General features: G+C 57.9%; 1 protein-coding gene across 2 annotated transcripts; it reads right to left on the bottom strand.

Annotated features, from left to right (window-relative positions):
• Positions 1-209: 209 nt before the first annotated feature.
• On the bottom strand, positions 210-13,830 carry FAM76B (family with sequence similarity 76 member B; the record flags this gene model as incomplete). Of its 2 annotated transcripts, none has more annotated exons than XM_084248924.1 (10): positions 210-299; positions 2,776-2,877; positions 5,409-5,541; positions 6,168-6,248; positions 6,442-6,489; positions 9,039-9,232; positions 10,803-10,958; positions 11,898-11,952; positions 13,337-13,401; positions 13,744-13,830. In XM_084248924.1, 10 exons carry the CDS (start codon positions 13,828-13,830, stop codon positions 210-212), a joined length of 1,011 nt encoding a protein of 336 aa, XP_084105050.1. The 2 variants fall into 2 exon arrangements, with proteins under 2 accessions (XP_084105050.1, XP_084105049.1); XM_084248923.1 differs by having other exon boundaries at positions 5,409-5,544.
• Between the last annotated feature and the right edge of the window lie 6,057 nt (positions 13,831-19,887).

A 19,887-nucleotide genomic window follows, 5' to 3' on the forward strand; every position in this document is an offset into this window, starting at 1 on the left:
AAATAATTAAAAAGTTACTTCAAACCAGTTGAAGTTTTATTTGAATGTTTTACAACTTAAAAAACGCTGCATATCGCTTACAAAAGTGAATAGGAAACGGGCCAATTCATCTGGTGTGCAAAAATAGTTCCCACTACACAGAATTTAAGGGCTTCACAGAATTGGTTTCAGATTTGCGTTTCCAGCAGGAAGGCTGCGAGCAGCCGCTCTCAGGGGGACGTGAGCATGCTTCCGCTCTTGTCAAACTTTTTACCCTTTGACAAGGCCGCGACCTGTTTGAGGAGTTCTCTGTTTTTGGCCTGCGGGAGACAAAAACATTGAAGATTAACAAGCTGCGCAACAGGCTGAAGAACACGGCTCCTCTGACGCTGCTCCTGCCCACACTGACTTCCCGGACACGCGCCCAGGGCCGAGAGCGCCGGTGCCTCCGGGGCCGCTGCTGCCAAGCCGGACGCGAAGAAGGAACTTTCCGACCCGTTCACGGCCCCCCGGCCCGGGAAGGCCAGCAGGCGCCAGCCGGTGTCCGGGGACACTGTCTGTGACAAAAAAGGCAACTCGCAGGCGAAACCTATTTGGTTTCTCTCGTGGAAACATAAAATGGCAACTATGGAAACAAGGATTATTTCGTACATAACCAGGTTAGCGTCTCCCGGCAAACTGCAGTTTCCACTTGGATGTCACCCATGTAAAGGGCGAGAGGAGATTCTTATTGCAAAGGGCTTTGAGTTTTTCGCTGGGGCGCGGGGCACTCCTGGACACCCAGTTTCTGGCAGCGCCGGAGGCCGCCCTCTCGGGCCGCTCGGGTCCTGCGGCTGGTGCTGGCTCCGTGGGCCCGTCCTGCCAGCGCGGCCTTCTGGTCCCGCGAGGCCGCAGCTTCTCCCAAGAGGCAGAATGGCCCTTGGCCTTCCGGGCTGAGCCCAGTCGGCGCCAACACTCCACCCAGAGCGGCAGGGGCGCAGCCCGAATGACCGCAGGCGTCCTGCGAGGCCCCAGCAGTGTCCTCGGACCCTGCGCGTCTCCCTGGCGGGCCCCTGGGGGCCCGGGCCAGGCGCCCTGCGCGGGGCAAGGTGTCCGGAGGAGACGCGGTGCTGCCCGCCAGAACCGCGGCGCGGGCAGGCCTGGGCCCGAGCGCGGCCTGGACACGGCGTCCGAGAAGGCGTCCCCGCCAGCTTGGGCCACTGCGCTGTCTGAGGCATCCTGCGGCGGCCGGGGCCACACGCCGGCCCAGCCCAGCAGGCAGCTGCGGAGGCAGAAGCCCCAGGCCAGCTGCCCTCACCGACGCTCCGCTCCACAGCGCGCCCCTGCAGAGGCGGTGAGCCACAGCTGCAGGTTGAGAACACCTTCGAGAGCTTGCAGGACTTTCATTTTCCCTCAAAACTAAGGTTTGAGAGACCCGAGAGTGTCACCTGGGGGCCTGGCAGGCAGTGACCAGGGCCGGGGAGCAGCCCCGGGGGGCAGAGGACACGGACGAGCCACGTGCACAGTCTCCCCCAGAGAATGGGGTGCCGCGAGGCTCAAAGATACCGTGAGGGGGAACAGGACAGCCTATGGAAACCCCCAACAGCACGAACTAGCAGTGCATTCCGGGACGGAGCACCCGCCAGGCGGCGGCCGAGCTTGGAACCACACGGGGAGGGGCCCCGAGCCACGCCCTCATGGCAACTGCGCTCCTGCTCCTGGACTGACTCTGCTGGGGACCAGGGCACCCCCCACAGCCAATCCTTGCAGAAGCTCTGTCGCCAGGCCTGCGTCTGGCCTTCTTAACTAGCCTGGCAGCCGTCCCTGCGGACAGGGGCCGTGGCCGCTCCAGGCGGCCTGCAGGACACGCGGCGCCTGCACAATCACGGCTCTTCTGGCTGCATGAAGGCCGACCACGTGCCAGGCTCTGCACAGTGTCCCCTCCAATGTGCCTTGTAATCGTGACCTTGCGGTGAAGATGAGGTGACCTGCGCCTCCAGTGTCGGCGGGTTCCTGCGTCCAGTTCACAAGCTCCTCCACGTCGGCTACTCGCCCAGACAGGATTGCAGAACACCCTGGTCTGACACTGGTCATCAGCCCAAATGGGGCCTCCTTCCTTCCCGGGATGCACGCTCTCTTCTAGAGTCTAAAGTCTGTGTGCCGACGTCCCTGGTGCTTTGGAGACTTAAAATTTCTGAATTTACAGAACGCGGTTACCCAGAGATTACTTCACCCACGGTCAGCAGGGGAGCGACGCTTCAGTCTGGGCCAATGCGCGGCCAGCTGCAGCCCCTGGGGGCCTCTCGCCACTCACTGCCTGCCCAGCATCCAGCCTGAGGCCCCTGGGCCGACTGCTCCCCAGCGTGGGCTGTCTGCACCTCAAAGGCTCCCGGGCACGCTCTGCCTCGGTCCAGAACGGTGCCCCAGGCCTCACCGGAGCCCCTGGTGCTGGCTACTCGCCTCCCTCCCATGACAGGGCAGCAGCGAGAGTGACGGCTCGACGCACGCATGGATTGTGCTCACACGCATCTGATGTTTAATTTGTTGCTTTTACCCAGTGATCAGACGGACACATTCTAGTGACATCCCCTAAAACTCTGATTGAAATTTAGGCAACACTTTTCAGAATATGCTGAACACTCTTCTAGGTGATTTCAAGCAACTTTAGTGGGGCCAGGGTTGCTCAGGATTGTACCACGAAGTCACGAGCCAAGCCCGGCACACAGCAGGGCCACCAGAGGTCCCCAACCACGGCCTCCAGCCAGGCCGCACCCCTGCCCTAGGGCGGATGAGCGGGACGCACATGACACCACTTACCTGAAGTTGTTCCACGGTTTCCTTGTGAGCCTTCTCCATGCTGTTCATCTTGGTTCTCAAGTTCGACTCCTGGTACTGAAAGTCAGCCTTCAGTTCGGTGAGCTGGGAGACAAGGGGATACGTCTCTGCACGTGCGCGGGCACGTATGGGTGTGTACAAGGACACACAGGCGCCCGCGCAGACACGCCCCTCTGAGCACCCCTCCCCATCGCGCACAACAGGGAGGGGCCGGGGCCGGTCGGAGCTTATGGCCCACCCAGGGCTTGTGCCTTGATAGGGAGCACTACGGCTGGATCCTGCTGTCATTTAAATGTAAATGGTATCAACCACCAGCTAAAACTTTTGAGAAGAATCTTTTCTGCTACTTCTAAAGGGTCTTCAGGGACCCCAAGGCCCGGCCTGCCGCCGGGTGCCCGCGGAAGCTGCAGGCACGCATGCGTTGCCAGCTCGTCTGGGGCTACTAGGGAGTCGCAGGAAAGACCGCCACAAGCTTCTGTCACGAAAACATGGCTCCGTTCCCGCTGGGCCAGCCCGGAGACCAGTCTTGCTGGCCAAGAGGCGTGCTGCCTCAGACTATGTCCAGAATGATGTGCTCCATCTGCCTAAAACCTGGGCTAAAGTTAGTCAAGATGAGGCAGAGCCAGGCTGTGGGGAAGCAGCAAGGAAGGCCGCGTGGCAGTTTTTCTCAAGCGTCAGAGACATACGTGAAAAGCACGTGACTTCAAACTAAGAAGTTTTCATACGGAAAAGAGCTTCTAGCTATTTCCGAAGGGTCGGCATCACATAAGCTTTAAAGGTCGGCAGGTTCTTCCCGTAACTGCTGCTGCCACCAAACTGCATGGACAGTGGAGAAAGGGAGTCGTGGTGTCTGAGACGCGCATTCTCGGAACAGAAACTTGCTTTGTCAAATTCAAACAAAGGTGGATTCTCTGTGTGCCCTGCTACATGGGACGCGTGCTCCCAGTGGCCAATCACGCAAGGTCAGCGGAGACGCTGCCTCTCAGCGCGGTGGCTGCTGCCTCCGGGTTATGAATCTCTGGAAGATGAGGACGGTGTCTCGTGTATTTATCCCTCCTCGTGCCCTTGGGATCCAGTACTCACCTGGCCCCGGAAGTCATTGAAGAGAGTGAAAAAAGTTTGAAAAAATAACGGGATGTCTTACAAGAAAACCCTGCGAGCGAGTAAGCGACTCCGGGTTAGCAATCGCTGCTTTCCCAGCACGGCTCCTGTCTAGCTCCACCACAGTTTAAAAAAAACAAATTAAAGTAGGAAACTCTCGACTAAGTGCGCACACTCAGGGGCCCCATGGCCAGGCCTGCCGCCGGGTGCACGCGGAAGCCGTGGATGCTGCGGGCACACGCGCCGCACTACCTTTATCTAGGTTAGTGCAGCTAGACCTGTCTGAGCCACAGAAACATTTCTAAAACTTGTGCATCAATTTCCAAAATCCCTAGTAATTTAAAACACTCTGATGTCAGTCAACATTAACCATAAAGACGACACCCTTAACTATCCTATTTTTATCTAGTGTCAATCCTAAATTCCTCGGACTGAATCGGCTCAGAGTAAGGCACCAATGCATGGAATCTAAATCTGCTGACCGCCGAGGCGTGGGGAACATGGGCTGGCGCACCCCCGGCCACACCAGCTCGGACGCAAGCGTGGCCGTGGAGACGCAGGTCATTCACGCCTTGTTCCCAGTTTCAAAAGAAATGGTTTTAATATCTTCCCATGGCATGAATGTTTGAAATCAGCCAAACCGCCCAGCCTAGGAGTATGGAAAAGACGCTATCCACAAGGGCCAGACAACAGCATCCCTGAGCTCGGTAAGCGCCGGAGCCTCCCTCACACCCCTGGGCCTGGAGTGCAAACTGAGGCCCGAGAGGTGAGCGCCTCCTGCATGGATTCCCACAGAAAGTGTGACAGCTGGGTCTGCACAGACAGTGCGGAGCAACCCCGTCCACGTCCCGCCTCAGCTGCGCCTGAGCAGCCGGAGGCCGCTCTAGTTCAGGGTGAGCCGGCCCCGTGCACAAGTCTGCTGGCGTCCTCCTGGTGACTAAGAGCACGCCGCATCTGCTACTCCTCTTAAGCCCCGCATCCGGGGCCTGCCGGCTTCCATCACGTGGTGCTGCTCTTGCCAGGAGACCAGAGTCCCGGCGAGCACACCCGCTCCTGCAGGATGGCCGGACGCCGCCCGCGGACCCTGCGCTGACCACAGCGGGTGCCCCATAGCAGGGCTGCCGCCTGGCACTCACTGTGGGTCACAGCAGTGGTGACGGGTGCGTCAATGTACATTCAATTCCTTTCTCAGATCACAAGAATTCATGTAATGTTCCGTGTGTATCTCGGTATCAGGCTGAGTCATCAGCAGGGGTTTTCAGTTACGAGCTTACTGAAAATGAACGTTCAGAAGCGCGTCTGGGTCCCATTGCCATCAGCCCTCCCCTGACACCCTCTGGACGGCCACGCCGACCTGCCTGCCCCCCGGCCTCCACGGCAACCCAGGGGTGCTATGCGCCTCACAAGGAGCGTGCACGACAAGCAGCCACAAACCCCTCTAGGCTAGTGACGCTGCCGTCAGCGACGAAGACTCCAGATGGGAATTTCACTGGTTCCCGTGAGCCACGTCTCACCTTCTTGTCCTTTTCTAAAATGGTCTGGTCTCTCTGCTGTAAGAGACGCTTAAGTGACATCACTTCTTCTTTCAGTTGACTGATCAGGACAAAATTGTCTGTTCCCCCACTATCTGCTGACTGATTTATAGAGCTACTAAAAAGAAAAAAGTAAAACACAGTTAAATGAAGTAGAAGGACAGTCAGCAGGTGTTCAAATTGCATAAATTAGACAATTCCACAAACATCCTTAAGGCTAATGCAAAAAAATATGTACCTGACAGAAATGGATGCAACTGGCAAATTACCTTACTAATGGCACACATTACATACACCTGCAGAAATATAATTCAGTATTAGCTTTTAGGGGGTCAATACTTCTAGTGTAAAGCAATAGGCAGCCAATTTGTACAGTAACATCAGCAAAGTTTTGGCTAATGAATTAAAACAGTCACGCTCAGAAAACTTCAAAACATTTTCAAGCAGGTCACTTCAAAATACCACAAGCAGATTTTTGCTTCACTGAGAATAACTAAGAGAATGTCCTGATCTCAGAACATTTGCTTTCCTTCCTTCAAAACCCAATTTACTCCCCAAATAGAACAACATCGTTCAGTGCCACTTTTCAGTTAACTTTAACTTGATGTTTACTCTTCCAGGTGACTTCAAGAAATCGATGTGGAAGACACACGTTTGTAGTCTTTACCTAGTAACCACTGGCCAGCCACCACAAATGCTCACTAAGCTGAGTCGTGACAACACCTAAGGGGTCCGGCTCACCTGTCCCCATTAGATGGCTTGGATTCCAATTTGGGTTTTTTCTTTGGAGTTTCATTCTGAATTGCTGCAGAGGATTTATGGCTGAAACCAAACATTAACAAGCACGGTTAGAGTGAAAAGGGCAGAGGAACTGAGTGCTCAGTTATTATTCTTTCCCTGAAATGTTATTCAATGCCACTGAATTTTTTAAAGCCTACGTTACACAGGGCGAGAGACGCCGTATCTTCACAAACACATCTCCAAGCTGCTCCAGAAAAGATGCCGACATACGTACCTCTGTTTCCACAGTCCCTGCTCTTGCTCTGGACTCAGGTTGCTGATTCTGAAAGATACACATGACATCTAGTAATATCTGCGTGACACAAGCGCGCACCCCTCAACAGCACTCTCCTCAGGGAGGAACTACGCTCACTCCCTCTGTTCAGAGAAAGACAAATTCAACTGTTCTCCGGCTAAACTAGTATTTATTTAATGCACCGATTCGAGTAAGACATATATCTAATCAAATGATTACTAGCTGTGGATTAGGAAAGGTACGATGACCAGGACGGAACCTTCTTCCGTAACTCAGCCCCGCGTTACGCACCAACGCTTGGGGCACACGCGCAGGAAGGCTAAGGCGACAGGGCATCGTCATACTTAGGCTGCCCTTCCCACGGGAGACAATGCTGGCCGAGCTTCAGATTTAAGACCTGCCCAATAATCCTGCAAGGAGAGTCTTCCTTCGGGGAAGCGCAGGTGCCTCAGAACAGGATGTTAAGTTGGGCCAAGAACTATCCTGACGTCTACGTTTCTTTCCAAGCTTTCCCAAGAGCCCCCTCTGAAGTCTGTAGATCTTTCTTTAGTGCTGAGAAAGCCATGCCAAAAATACCGGGAAGCGTCGCAGTCACAGCTAATTATAACCCGACTCACACCACCACGCCGCCGCGCCGGAGCCCGCCAACCGCGTCTCCCCTGCACCCGCAGCCGTCCCGCCGCGAGCCGCTTCCTCAGCGTGCAGCGTGCAGCGTGCCGGACCCCCACGCTCACGCGGCACAAGGAGTATAGGGGGATACTAAGAGGCCCTGGGCTGTGACCGTGTTAAAGTTACTTAAAATCCCTCGCCCTGGTCCCGTCTCTGACACGGGTGTAATAAAAAGCCGTCGGACCTGCGGGGCTGCGAGGGTGAGTGAGTCACGCCTGCCCACGCACTTAGCGCAGGGCTAGAGGGCAGGTGCGCGTGTGTGCACAGTTTACTGTCCTGTCAGCTCCACACAAAAAGTAAAGAAGTCGCGTCCTCAGGCGTCACCCGTAAATAAGCGCCATGGCGAACGTGGCCCACGGGAGGCGCAGGACGCCTCAGCGGGGCATGGAGCGCCCTCCCCCCGGCCTCTGAGCCTGGCCACTCGCGACCCAGACTGGCCTCCACGCCCGCTGAGCGTGGGTCCCTCAATGTTTACCCATTTGTGCCTCCTGATTATTCTCACCTGTTGCCCTTGCGCGACACCCCACCACGCCAGTTATTTCCTACTCAAAAGACAAAAAATGGAAGCCAACCCCATCCTCCTTCCCTTTGCTCAAGTTACCAGGACAGAGACAGTTAATTATTTTGTCTTTTTTTTTTTTTTTTTAAAGCAACAAGTAAAAACATAGAGGATTTTTTGGTTCCTTGGGATACCCTGATACCAAGATCTCAACATATCTCCAGAGCAGCCAGGAGAGAGAAGCTGCCACCGAGACATCCAGAAATCTCCACCACTGGGGAGGCAGGTGGAAAAACTGACGCGAACGTCCCCAGGGCACCGTGAAATCCCAGCCTGGCCTCCGAAGGCTCCACCACCGGCCCCCAGATGTCAGCCGGGACGTCCGTTTCTGGAAACAAAATGCTGCCGCTGCCTGTAATTCTAAAGACTAATAGAAAAATTAAGCAAAAAATGTGGGGCTCTTCTAGAAAGGGTGCATGTCCTGTCCGTTTTTCCCATCCTGTGTTTAAATTTTAGTGTCCCCGATGTCTCCGTGAGCATTAAAACCCCTTAGATAATCCTTTGTGGCACACACATAAAAGGCTAACACGTTACAGCTAAAGAACTTTCCCAAGTCGCGTCGAGTCAAGTTCTTATTTATTAGAAGGAAAATAAAAAATATCAGGTGGTCTCCATTACAGGAGGAATCTAAGGAAACTGAACAGAGTCCAAAAGACAAGACAGAACTCGCAGGCAAACCAGAGACCTGCGGCATGGGGGGCAGGCGGGGAGAGGGGTCAAGACAGGCGGGAAGAGCACAAGGGGCTGGGGTGCTGGGGGTGCTGGGAGAACTATGGGGACTTCCCCTGAGGGAAGAAACCAAATGCTGCCCAAAAATGGACAAAGAAGTAAAAAAATTGGAAAGTTTAATAAAAAAACCCATTATTTCTCACACTTTGGGGCCCTCTGCGATTTAGAATCTTCCATCACGGTCACAAATGACCGGGTTTCACCCTCTGTCCGCAGAAACTGACGCGTGCATTTCTCAGCCACGGGTTTCAATGGGCCTAACTAGAGCAGCAGCCGAGAACCGAGGGCTGTAGGATTTTTCCATGTAAAACCGTTAACAATTAAACAACAACGGCGGCTTTGACGCCCTGAAGGATTGCTTTGAAACCTCAATCTTTGAAGCGTTGACCCTGATGTCCTTGCGTTTACCTGGCATAGCAGGATTCCCGTTTTCTGCAGTAACTGCCCGGATATTTTTACTATTCTGGCCACCAGCGGCACAGAGCCCGGATGCCCGGGCCTCACAACGCTGAGGAACGCCGCGGAAGCGCAGCTGCCAGTCAGCACGTGCCGGGAGCTGGCCGCCAGCAGGCGGCGTCAGGACAGCAGGACTTTCCAAGCCTCCCTTGAAAGCACTTACTTGTGATGGCTGCCGCCGTGGCGGTGGCGGTGGTGGTGGTGGTGGTGCTTGGCGTGGGGCTGGTCCTTCTCCGTGAGGGAGGAGGAGGAGGAGTTCGAATGCGAAGACCCCAGGCTCTTCCTCTGCTCTTTCGTCTTCTGCAAGACCCTCTTGTAGGACAGAGTACAGAGCCAGCACAGCAACTTCCCATCGACCTCGTGAAAGACAGGATTCTTATTAGGTCAATGTGCCCCAGAGTGGCGCAAAGTGAAACTAGTCAAGACACGCTCAACTCCCAGCTCCGTTTCTCCCGCCACCCCGCCTGCAGCGCGCCCTCTCTCACACAGAACTCGGCAAAATGGAAGTAAAATCAGACTTTTCTGAAACCGGGGCGAGCGCGGGGAAGACGAGAGAACCGGGGATGCGTGAGAACGGGAACACGGAACCCACTCGTGCTGAGGCATTCTGAACCCGGAGAGAGGCGCTGTTCTCGTGGCTGGAAAGGAAGCCTAACCGAGGACACGCGTCCGCGAGGTTTCCTCTAAGCATCAGCCTCGGCCCTCAAGTCACGGATGAAGTACGACCCCCGCAGCAAGAACTCTTACTCACAGAAGACAGGAGCACCTGCGCGACACGCCCAACCAATTCTCGCTACTCGTGAGAGTGACTGGTAAACTCCTCATGTGTGAATCACCCGCTGAGATTCACGGGGAACCCCGCACGGGCTCCCTCGCTTCTCGGCCTCCCTTGTGCAGAGCCGCGGCCCGCGTAGAGCGATGCACACAGGCCGCGGGCAGGCCAGGGCCCTGTTACCTTCCTGGAGTTCCCCGACTAGAGGCGAGGGCTGTTTTCAAGGTCTGCTTAGTGCATTTTCCCCATGTGTGAGGGGGAAGCCGCTATGTAAATGCTCCCCAGATGCAGTGCGGAAGAGCGCCCCAACCGCGAGGAGGCCGCGTTAGGAGGAGGCCGCGTTAGGGGGCTGCTGGCGGGCCGGAGTTACAGTGCTGCTGGGCGTGAGATCAAGGTCCTCCACCGGCCACACACACCCCTATCAATACGCACACCCCCACGAGGGTGTCAGACCGACGGAGGGTCAGGTGGCGGGAAGCGCTGACCCTGCCTCTCAGGAGCGAGACTTGGGGCCCCCCACTCAGCTGTTGCTGGCGGACCGCAAGCAGGTGAGCGGAGCGAGCCAACTGCACGTGTGTCAAGGGGAGAGAGTGCTGCCCCCAAGTATTAAGACTAAGCCTAGAAAAACAAATGAAGTGTCTTTCTCCCGTCCGTCTGCACACGGAGTCCTCCTGTCTTCTAACCCAGGCACATGCGCGGCTGTGGGGGTCTGGGAGTCCTCAGAGACCGTCCCCCTCCACGTCGGCTGAAACTGATGGACAGCCGGCCACCGCCTGCCACATGCCCACTAAGTCACCGGAAATGGGAAATAAGCCCTGGTCTAAAACACGCGCCCGCGTGAAAAGGCAGAGCTGAATTTTGAGTCATTGCCGCCAACGAGCCAGCAGCCCTTTTTCACAGCAGCAACGCCAAGTCGCCAGCCAAGGGCAAGCAGCCGGACGGGATTTAAGGTTCTCCGGAGCCAATGCCAGATACCCTAAGTGCAGAGTCGTCATGAGCGCATTTTCTGAGGCCAGCAATGCCCAGGATCAAGCGGAAACGACGCAGGCACAAGAGCGGCGAAGACCGTCTCTGCCCTTTCCGCAACCACTTTCAGGGGCCCAACAAGACCCCATATGTGAGCAGAGATTCCCGAAGAACACAAATGCCACATACCTTCCTTCTCCCTTCTTCCTTCCGGTCGAAAGCACACTGCTGTTTGCACTGCTCACAGGCCTGAGGCGGTCCGTATTTTTTTTCTGAATTTGTACAACGCTGACATTTTGTACCAATAAACGCTGCGATGATGTTACAGTACTGACAAGGCTTAGGCTGAACAAGAGAGAGTGCCTTTAGTCGAGACATTGAAAAATATCAAAAAGAGGCCCCTTGGGACACACCCAGCGGATGGACATTATTCTGGGGTGGAAGACAACACTAGGCAAACGATCTATCTGGGGCGTACCACGCCGTGCTCAAGGACATTTGTCACGTTTCTAGGCGTTCAACTAATATTTATTTCTGGCGTCGTGAAGGTCACTGTTACACTACAGAATAGTTAAATGAGATCATGAAAAATGCATTCACGATTTGCACAGTATACCATAAATACAAAAGCCCCACATGGAAAAACTCTGAAAGAACGAGAACGAAGGTATATGCTTTGACGGAAAGTTTATGTAGCCAGCATCGCGGGCATGAACTTAGCTTCATTACATCGTTTACTCGAAACACATTTAATAAACTTCATCACCTACGGGTACGGATGGCACATGGAATCTATATACAATTGGGAAGTTTTCAATCTGAAAAACTTGGGGCAGCACATTTAACCTAAAGTATAACAAACACACCTTGATTTTCTTTGCTATTCAAGACAATTCAGCAGCTTTAAAGCCGTAAGGCAGCCGCTTGGCCTGACTGACTCTAACCAGGTAAGTAAATAACGTGCCCCAGAAGAGCGCACAGCTTCGAGGAGTAAATGCCTGACTGTGCTGCCATAACATACAAAGGTTGTACCAAGTTAGCTATATTTGAATCTTTAATATATTCATACATTTCACAATGAAATTTATATACATGAAACACACACACGATACGACTTTGTAAACACCACCTTCCTGTCAGACTGTCGATAAGAAATTTCTTTCTGAAATATTCTGGTATGTAGAAACATGCAAGGACACACAGTACATTATTTTTAAAAGGTTCGTCTTCGAGGAATACATCGACCAGCGGCAAGCAACAGCAGGAAATAGAAATCTAACTTACCGTGCCAAACTGTTTCACGTTTTGAGCGCACTTCTTACAAATTGTGTTCGTTTTGCTGAAAAGGTAATTGCATATAGATCAGATTTATGTAGCTGAGGAAATTAGTACAAATTAGCAAATAGATGTGTAAACGTGAAACTTAATTCTAATGTGGAGGAAGGATTGCTTAAAAAACACAAACATAAGATCTTTTGAGAACTGTAAACTAAGCACATTTAATTCGCCATAACTTAGGATTAATGTTTTTAAGCATTTTCAGTGTGTATTTTTTGGTAAAGGAAATAAAAACTTTGAATTTCCTCTCATTCCAGAAACTTCACACGCGTCACCCTGAAAGCAGAGGATGACCGATCTGTGCTCAGCTAACCTCTGCCGGCCTCTCCATGCTGCTGCCCACAGTGACCTGTGAAGACCTGACTTGCTCTCCTTGTAGGCCGGGTGTCACGGACGCTCTCGCGGGGCAGCACCCCGTCACAGCGGATGTGACCAGCCAACACTCTGCAATTTCACCATTGCAGAATCTCAAAAAGAAAAATAATCAAACTCAGGACAGGTGCCCGAGGGGCTGGGAGGGAGCAGGTGAAGGGGTCAAAGGTAGAGCATGACTACAGCTGGCTAGGCGAGTAGATCCCAGAAGTTCTCATCACGGGGGAAAAAAATCTACGTGGGGATGATGTGAACCGGATTTATTTTGGTGCTAATTTTGCAGCATGCGCAGATACCAGTCACCATGCTGTCTAGGTGACAGAAATGTGAACGTCAAAGATGCAACAAATTACTCCATTTTTAAAAATGTACTTGATGTGGCTGTTAGCACTGCACACCTCTCCTCACACCTGCTGCACACCTCTCCTCAGACCTCTCCTCACACCTACTGCACACCTCTCCTCACACCTGCCACACACCTCCTCACTCCTTCCCTTACACTTGCCACACACCTCCTCACACCTTCCCTTACACTTGCCACACACCTCCTCACACCTCTCCTCAGACCTCTCCTCACACCTACCACACACCTCCCCTCACACCTGCCACACACCTCCTCACACCTTCCCTTACACTTGCCACACACCTCCTCACACCTCTCCTCAGACCTCTCCTCACACCTACCACACACCTCTCCTCACACCTGCCGCACACCTCCTCACACCTCTCCTCACGCCCCCCCTCCCGTCCATTCCAGCCCTGGAATTCGGCCACTTTCTTAACAGCTGAGCAGTAACTTCACCTGCACTTTCACTAGCAAGTCTGTCCATTTTCCACGCCAGAATGTCCTCCTGTTTCGTCTAGTCCTGACCCTGTTTTATTACCTCACCGTCGCCCCCGCGCGCGGAAGGGCCCGTCCTAACGCGCCCGAGGCGAACCCGCCTGCCCCGACAGCCCCCGCAGGCCCGGCGCGGCGCGGCGCCGGGGCCGCCGGGGGGCAGGTGCGCACGAACCTCTCCTGCTGGAACTCCGAGCGGCAGTAGGTGCACTTCACGATGGGGTGCGCGATCCGGCACTCCTGAAACAAGGCAGCGCGTCAGCCGCGCCCGGCCCCGCCCCGGCGCCCGCGCCCGCGCCCGGGCCGGGGAGCCTCCGCGCGCGGCCGGCGCGGCGCAGCCCCGGGCGCCGGGGCGTCTTTGTCTCCTCGGGGCCCCGACGCGCCCGGGCGGCCGTCAGCGGGGGGCCCGGCCCCCCGCCCGCTCCCCCCGCCCCGGGGGCGCCGTCCGCTCCCCGCTCGCGGGCGCGGCGGCCGGGACAGCGCGGCGCGGGGGGCGCGGGCGCGGACACAGGTGCCGCCGCCCGCCGGGAGGCCGGGAGGCCGGGGGGCCGGGAGGCCGGGAGGCCGGGAACGCGGCCGGACCTTGCAGAGCTGCTGGCCCTGGGAGAGCTCCTCGAAGGGGAAGCGCTGCGTGCACTTGGTGCAGGCGTACAGGGCCGAGGCCGCCATCCCGCCGCGGCCTCCGGGCGCGCCGCTCCCCCGCGCGGCCCGCGCCCCGGCCCGGCCGCCTCCCGCGCTCCCCGGCCCGGGACGTCCGGGCGCGCCTAGGCCCGACGGCGGCGGAGGGACACCAGCGCGGGCGGCCGCGGGTCGCTGCGCGGCGGCGGCGGATCCGCTTCCTCCTCGGCCGCGCGTCCCCGCCCCTGATTGGCCGGCGGCGCGACGGCGTCACCCGGGCGCCCCGCCCACCCCCGGCCCCGGCGACGCAGGCGCGCCCACAAAGGGTGGGAGGCGCCGGCCAATCAGAGCCCGACGCCGTCGGCGCGCGAAACCCGCTTTAAACCCGCCCCGCCCACCGGCGCGCCGCCGTCTCAGCGCGGGCGGGCGGGAGCGAGCGCGCCACGGGCCAATCGCGCCGGGCGCGCCGCTCTCCGGGGCCGGCCGCCCATTGGGCGCGCTCCTTAAGCCCCGCCCCGCCCCGCTCGCTATTGGCCCGCAGGCAGTGTCTCTCCCGGAGGGGCCTCCGGAGCCGGGGCCTCCCGGAGCCGGGCCTCGCGCGCTCCTGCGTGTGGTGCGGGCGCCGGTGCGTGTTTGCACGTCGCGCTGGCCTGGACTCTGCCGCGATCGCGCCGCACGGTCGCCCTGGAGACGGTCCCCCGCGCCGCGCACGGGGCACCCCCGGCCGCAGCCGCCCCCTCGGCGCCGCGCTACCTTGTGACGTCACCGCGGGGCGGGGCGGGCCCTCGGCGACTCCCGGAAGGCGTTCGCCCCTTTGATTGGCTGCTAAGGGCGTCCGTTAGCTCGCGTCGGGCCTGCGGCGGCCGCCGGGCGCAGCGTCCCCGGGTCGTGAGGCGGGGGCTCCCTCGCGCGCACCCGCACCCCGGCGCTCCCGCGGGGCCGGCCCGGTCGCCCCTGGCGGGCGGCTCCGGATCGCGGCGAGGGCGCGCGTGCGGCCCGCGCTGCGCACCGGGGCCGGGAAGATGGCGGCGTCGGTGTCCACGGCGTCCGGCGCGCAGCTCTCGGTAAGGCCCCGGGTCCGGCCCGACCCGCCTCCCCGCCCGCGGCGCCGCTGCCCGCCCGACCCGCGCCCCGGCGGCGCCGGCCCCGCCGCCTCGGCCGTGCGGCCCGCGGGTCCCCGCCGGCGGCCGGCCTCCCCGCGGGCGCGTGGCGCGGCGGCCCCGGGGCGCGCACCTGCCGGGGAGCGCGGCCCAACGGTCCGCAGCCGCGGGGCAGCGGCCGAGTCGCCCGCCGGCCGGGCGTGTGGCGCCGCCCCGGGCCCGGGCCCCTCCCCGCAGGCTGCGCCGGGCCGCGGGAGCCCTCCTGGGCGCTGCCTCCAGCCCGCCGGGCCCCGCTGCCTGGGCGCGCCGCGAGAGGGCCCGGCGGGGCGGGCTCGCGCCGCAGCCGTTCACTCCGCGAGGGTCGGCGCCGAGGCCGCAGGATCGCGGGGCCGGCCCTGGAGGAGCAGAGCAGGGACGTGCGGGTCACTGGGGCGCCTTCCCGGGCGCAGTGGCCGCCACACCCGTGGGCAGCGCGCGCCGGGGCGAGCGTGAGCTGGGCGGGCAGGGACGGGGTTCTGGAAGGGAGGATGGGCGGGGGGGCGGGGGGGGAGGCAGAAGTGCCCCCAAACAAAGATGCGGAGAAAAGGCAGCGCAGGCCTTTTGAGTTGCGGTGCCCGGACAGCGTGTGGCTCAGGGAGCTGGACGCCATCTGGGAGGGTCAGAGTGGAGCGGCGTTCGGGGTGGGTTCAGGTGGACGGCGAAAGAGGGGCAAAGCTTGGGAAACGCGAGGCCATGAGGGAGGAAAGCAGAGCGTTAGGTAAGGCTGTGGCATGGCAGCCACCTGGGGAGAAGCTGGGAATGTGAGGCCAGCAGAGTCCCCTTTCCTTTAGTCGCGTTGGGTTTGTGGTGGTGGGGCCAGAAGCACGGGTCTGGGTAAGTTCCCAGAGCGCCCAGGGGAAATTAGGGCAAAGGGGTGAATGAAGTTTTGGAGTTCAGAAATTAGATCAACAAAATGAACAATTAGGTCTCTTGGGCTATAAAGAAGGCTTCTTGGGCAATTTGAAGTGACAGTAGGGAGATGGATGAGATACAGAGAAAATGGGATGGGCTAAACGTGGGTGGGAGCAGGCCCTGCACAGCTCAGAAGAGCCCTTAGAGGCGGTGCAGGGACTGCTGCTGAGCACTGAGCTGCTTCCTGCCAGGGCCGTCCAGGTGAGCAGTGTCGCGTGATGCGGCCAGCCGCCTGTTTTTGAAGTAGCCAGGACAGAAATTCCTAGAGTGTTTAATAGGAAAAAGTAGACATTTTTATATGCCAAGCTCTGCTTTAAGTGGGTTCCTAATATGACGAGTACACAAAGAATAAACCCTCTGCAAATCAAAGTTTAGCCTCAGTCTGCTTGCCATACTTCATGAAATGCTGTAATTTGAAAGTCAGTATGTCTCAAGTGATTAAATTTAGTTTGCTCTTCTGTGCGTGACAGTGCCCTGCTTAGACACTGCCATGTCAGCAGTAAGGCTGGTGCTTCCAAAATACCTTAAAAAGCATTTTAGCTTGATGACAGCGGATGACACATAAGATAGCATAAAAAGACCTCGAACTACAGCAGGAACTCAGAGGCCCCTGTGTTGGGATTTCAGGGTCTGGAACATTCAGTAGCTCGCAGGTATTCTCGCAGGTATTCAGCATGCGCAGACCCAGCAGGGAGGCACTGCAGAGTCAATGGAAGGGCTTTACCTGCAGAGAGTTGTAACAAGTAGACTCAGAGATTGTTAGGAATCCCCAAGGTGAACTGTATGGAAGTTGGTGATACATGTGACTTTTCGCAGTGAAAATACTAACAGTTTTGCAACAGTGGGTGGCTGCAGGGAAGCATCACACCGCCTGAGGAGCTCGGTTGGGCTCCGGGAGTACAGCGCTGAGGTCGCCACTGTTGACACTTGTTACTTTGGCCTCTGACCCCCTAATTGGTCTCCCTGGCCAACCCGCCGAGATTTTTTTGTTTTGTTTTTAAATTATGTGGCTCTATCACGGGTTTCAAAATATTCATTGTTGAAAATCACGACTCTCTTTATGTCCAGGCAAGATAAACGTAGCAGATGGAAGGTGGGGTGTGTACTCACTTTCTAGAATTCAGAAAGGTGGTCGTTATGGTTGCAAAATAAGGGGAGAGGGTGTGTGGCCAGAGCGTGGTCAGGGTCCGCCTTGGGGCAGATTGTGTGGGGCTGAAAACCGTGGCCAGGATTTTGAATTTATTCTGTGGTGGACAGCCACTGCAGGGCCCCGGTTCCTGGGTTTTGCTTGAGTTGGTTACTTGAAGTTGATGCGCTCGGAGCAGCTCCCTGGAGAGCAGGCTGAGGAGGGTGAGGGACAGGAGTTGTGGGCAGCGGCTGTGGTCGTCCAGACAAAAGGTGGTGATTGCGTCAGCCTGAGAGTTTCTGAACTGAGGCCAAACTGCGGTTTCTGTGTATGTTCCGAAGAGGGAGCCCCAACAAGACTTCCTGGAGAATTAGATGTGGGGTGTGTGAGGAATGACCCCATCCGGTCCTGGAGGTTTTAGCTTGAGCACCGAGTCAGCGGTGATGCCAGTTACAGTGATATGGGCGGGGTGGGGGCGTCTGCACCTGGAGCTCCCTCGGGCGCTGACAGGGCGGGATCCTCAGAGGCAATCCCTGGGGACCACAGGAAATGGGCAGGGACTAAGCCGAGGCCACCTGGAGCCTGTAGAAAAAGGAGGAGGAGGACAAAGAGTTTTGGGGGAAGGGGTCCAGGTGTGGGGCGCAAGAAGAGAGCATGTGGTGTCGCCTTCGCTGAAGAAAGTTGCGTACGGTCAAGAGCTGCAACTGGGCACCATCGGGCTGGTGGGGACTCAGCTGGCGGGAGCGGGCCAGGGGGCGGCCTTGGGTTAGAGCTGAGAGATGAGGCAAAGCTGGAGCGCGTCCTGAGGAGTGGTTTGTTCCACCCTGAGTGGTGACGGAAGGTCACGCGGGGGGAAGGGCGCGCGGGGGCTGGGGGAGCGGCTCTGGCTGCGGAACTAGCTCATTGTTGGGTCACCGACAGAACCGGAACGCGTGTTGGCTCCCACGCCCGAAGGCGCCTCGCCCACACGCCGCCCCCCGCCTTCTCCTCCTCGGTGACCCAGCGAGCTCGAGCCCTTGGGTCTGGGTGTCCCGGCTTTTAAACCTGGTCCTGTGGTGACCCCTGAGCTGAGGATCTCCCCCCGGCGCTCCTCCGCGGGAAGCCCTGGCTGCCCCGGGCTCGCCGACCTGGTCTCCCCGCGCAGGTGGCCGGGTCGCTAGCTGGGCCCTGTGCGGCGACGGCCTGGGCTACTCCCCCGGACCGTGCGCGAGGCCATTTCCTTCCTCTCTCGAGGCCGGGTCACTCGACGCGCGCTGCCACGGCTTGGGCGGCGTTTTTAAGAGACGCGCGTGACGCGTGTGCCCCTGAGGCGTCCGTCTTTCATTTCTTGATTTTTATTTCAAAATAGTTCTTGTCATTTTGTGAAGCTGCTTTGTCCGGATTGACGTGGTCTTCCAGTCTGCCCCCGCCTGCCGTGCTGAGATGGGGCCTCGCGCGGGCCCTTGCGTGAACAGAGCGCGGCTTGCGTCTCCCGGGAGGCGTGAGAGGAGCCGCGGAAGGGGGTGCGTGTCAGCCCGCCCGGCGCGTTCTGTCTTGCCGCCTGCGTGACGGCCCGCGGCGGCTGGCTCGGGTGCGCGGCGTCCGGAGGAGCCAGGGCGCCCGCTGCCGTGTGCGTGGAGATTTGCTGGTGAATTACTCGCCCGGGGGAGTGTTTGCAGAGCGCTGTGCTGGGAAGGGTGCACGGCGCGGAGGTCCGGCACGTCTGGAGGCGGCGTGTGCGAGTGAGACCACGGGAAGGGACGCGTCCTCGCCCTCGGGGCCTGCGTGGCCGTTGCTGCTCGAGCCTCACTGTCCGAAGACCCGGGACTCTGCGGAGTTGCGCTGAGCTCGGGGACCCCGCCTGGGTGCTTTGCCAAGACTGGTGTTAGTGCGTATTTTAAGAAGTGAAAGCTCACCCTGATTTCCAGCCATTTCCAAAATCAGGTATCAGTTGCCAGAAAATGTGAAAAATGCTCGCTCCTTGTTGCGCGTGAACACGGTTTTCGTGTCACTGCTGAGGTTTGTCCCTGCCCCTCCAGGCTCTGGGCCTTCCCCAGATGGGGCCGCCAGCAGGGGGATGCTTTGGACTTCGTGAAATCAGCCGGTGGACCGCAAGGTGATGACGGGCAGAGAGTCTTCCGTTTTTCAGAAGACGGAGATCCAGTGTGGTGGCTGGGATGGCGCGGACGGTTACCGCAAATCCCGTGTTCCTTACACTTCTCTGGACACGGACGCTGCTGGTGTTTAGGATCGGCTGTCCCAAGGGCGAGCGCGGGCGGCCCCGTTTGCGGCGGCTGTCTTAACAGCCGGAGCTGACGTCTTTGACCGGAACCCTCCAGTTCTCCCGATCGGCCTGTCTGGTGGGAAGACCCCATGACGGAGAACGCTCCAGAGCTCGCACTCCCTGTGCGGAGCAGCGCCTAGAGCAGAGACGTGCCGCCGGCTGCGGAAAGGCGTGCGCGTGCGAATCGTTTGTGCTCGGGTGTCTGATGGGCTGAGATGCGCCTCGGGTCTGTGCTCGCCGCCCGGGGCTGGCGGGGACGCTGCCCTTCTCGTCCTTCTGTTTGCGCAGCTTTTGGACATTTTAAAAATGCTCAGCGGGCAGCTGGCTTATCGGGGATAGGTTCATGCGGTCATTTTGAAGCGATTTTTTTGACACTTAAAAAGACATTTTACAGCGCGTATTTTTAAAAACCATTAAATTCATTGTGAGCCCATCGTAAGTGTTTCCGCGCGGGCTTTGTTCTCCTTTCCCACGGGCGTTATTTTCCTTTGGTGCCGTGTGACACGGCTCAGTGTACACAACCGGGAGACTCTGCACAGGTGTCGCCTCCCTGGAGGGCGCCGGGGGCACCAGCGGAGCGTGCCGCGCGCGGGTGTCTATGTGCTGATTTCCTCCAAAGCCTGGGAAGTTAATTGCCCTATTTTCATTTTTCAGAGCACCGTGGCCGA

Source organism: Talpa europaea, assembly GCF_964194135.1.
Source record: "Talpa europaea genome assembly, chromosome: 12".
In the NCBI taxonomy this organism is placed as follows: domain Eukaryota; kingdom Metazoa; phylum Chordata; class Mammalia; order Eulipotyphla; family Talpidae; genus Talpa; species Talpa europaea.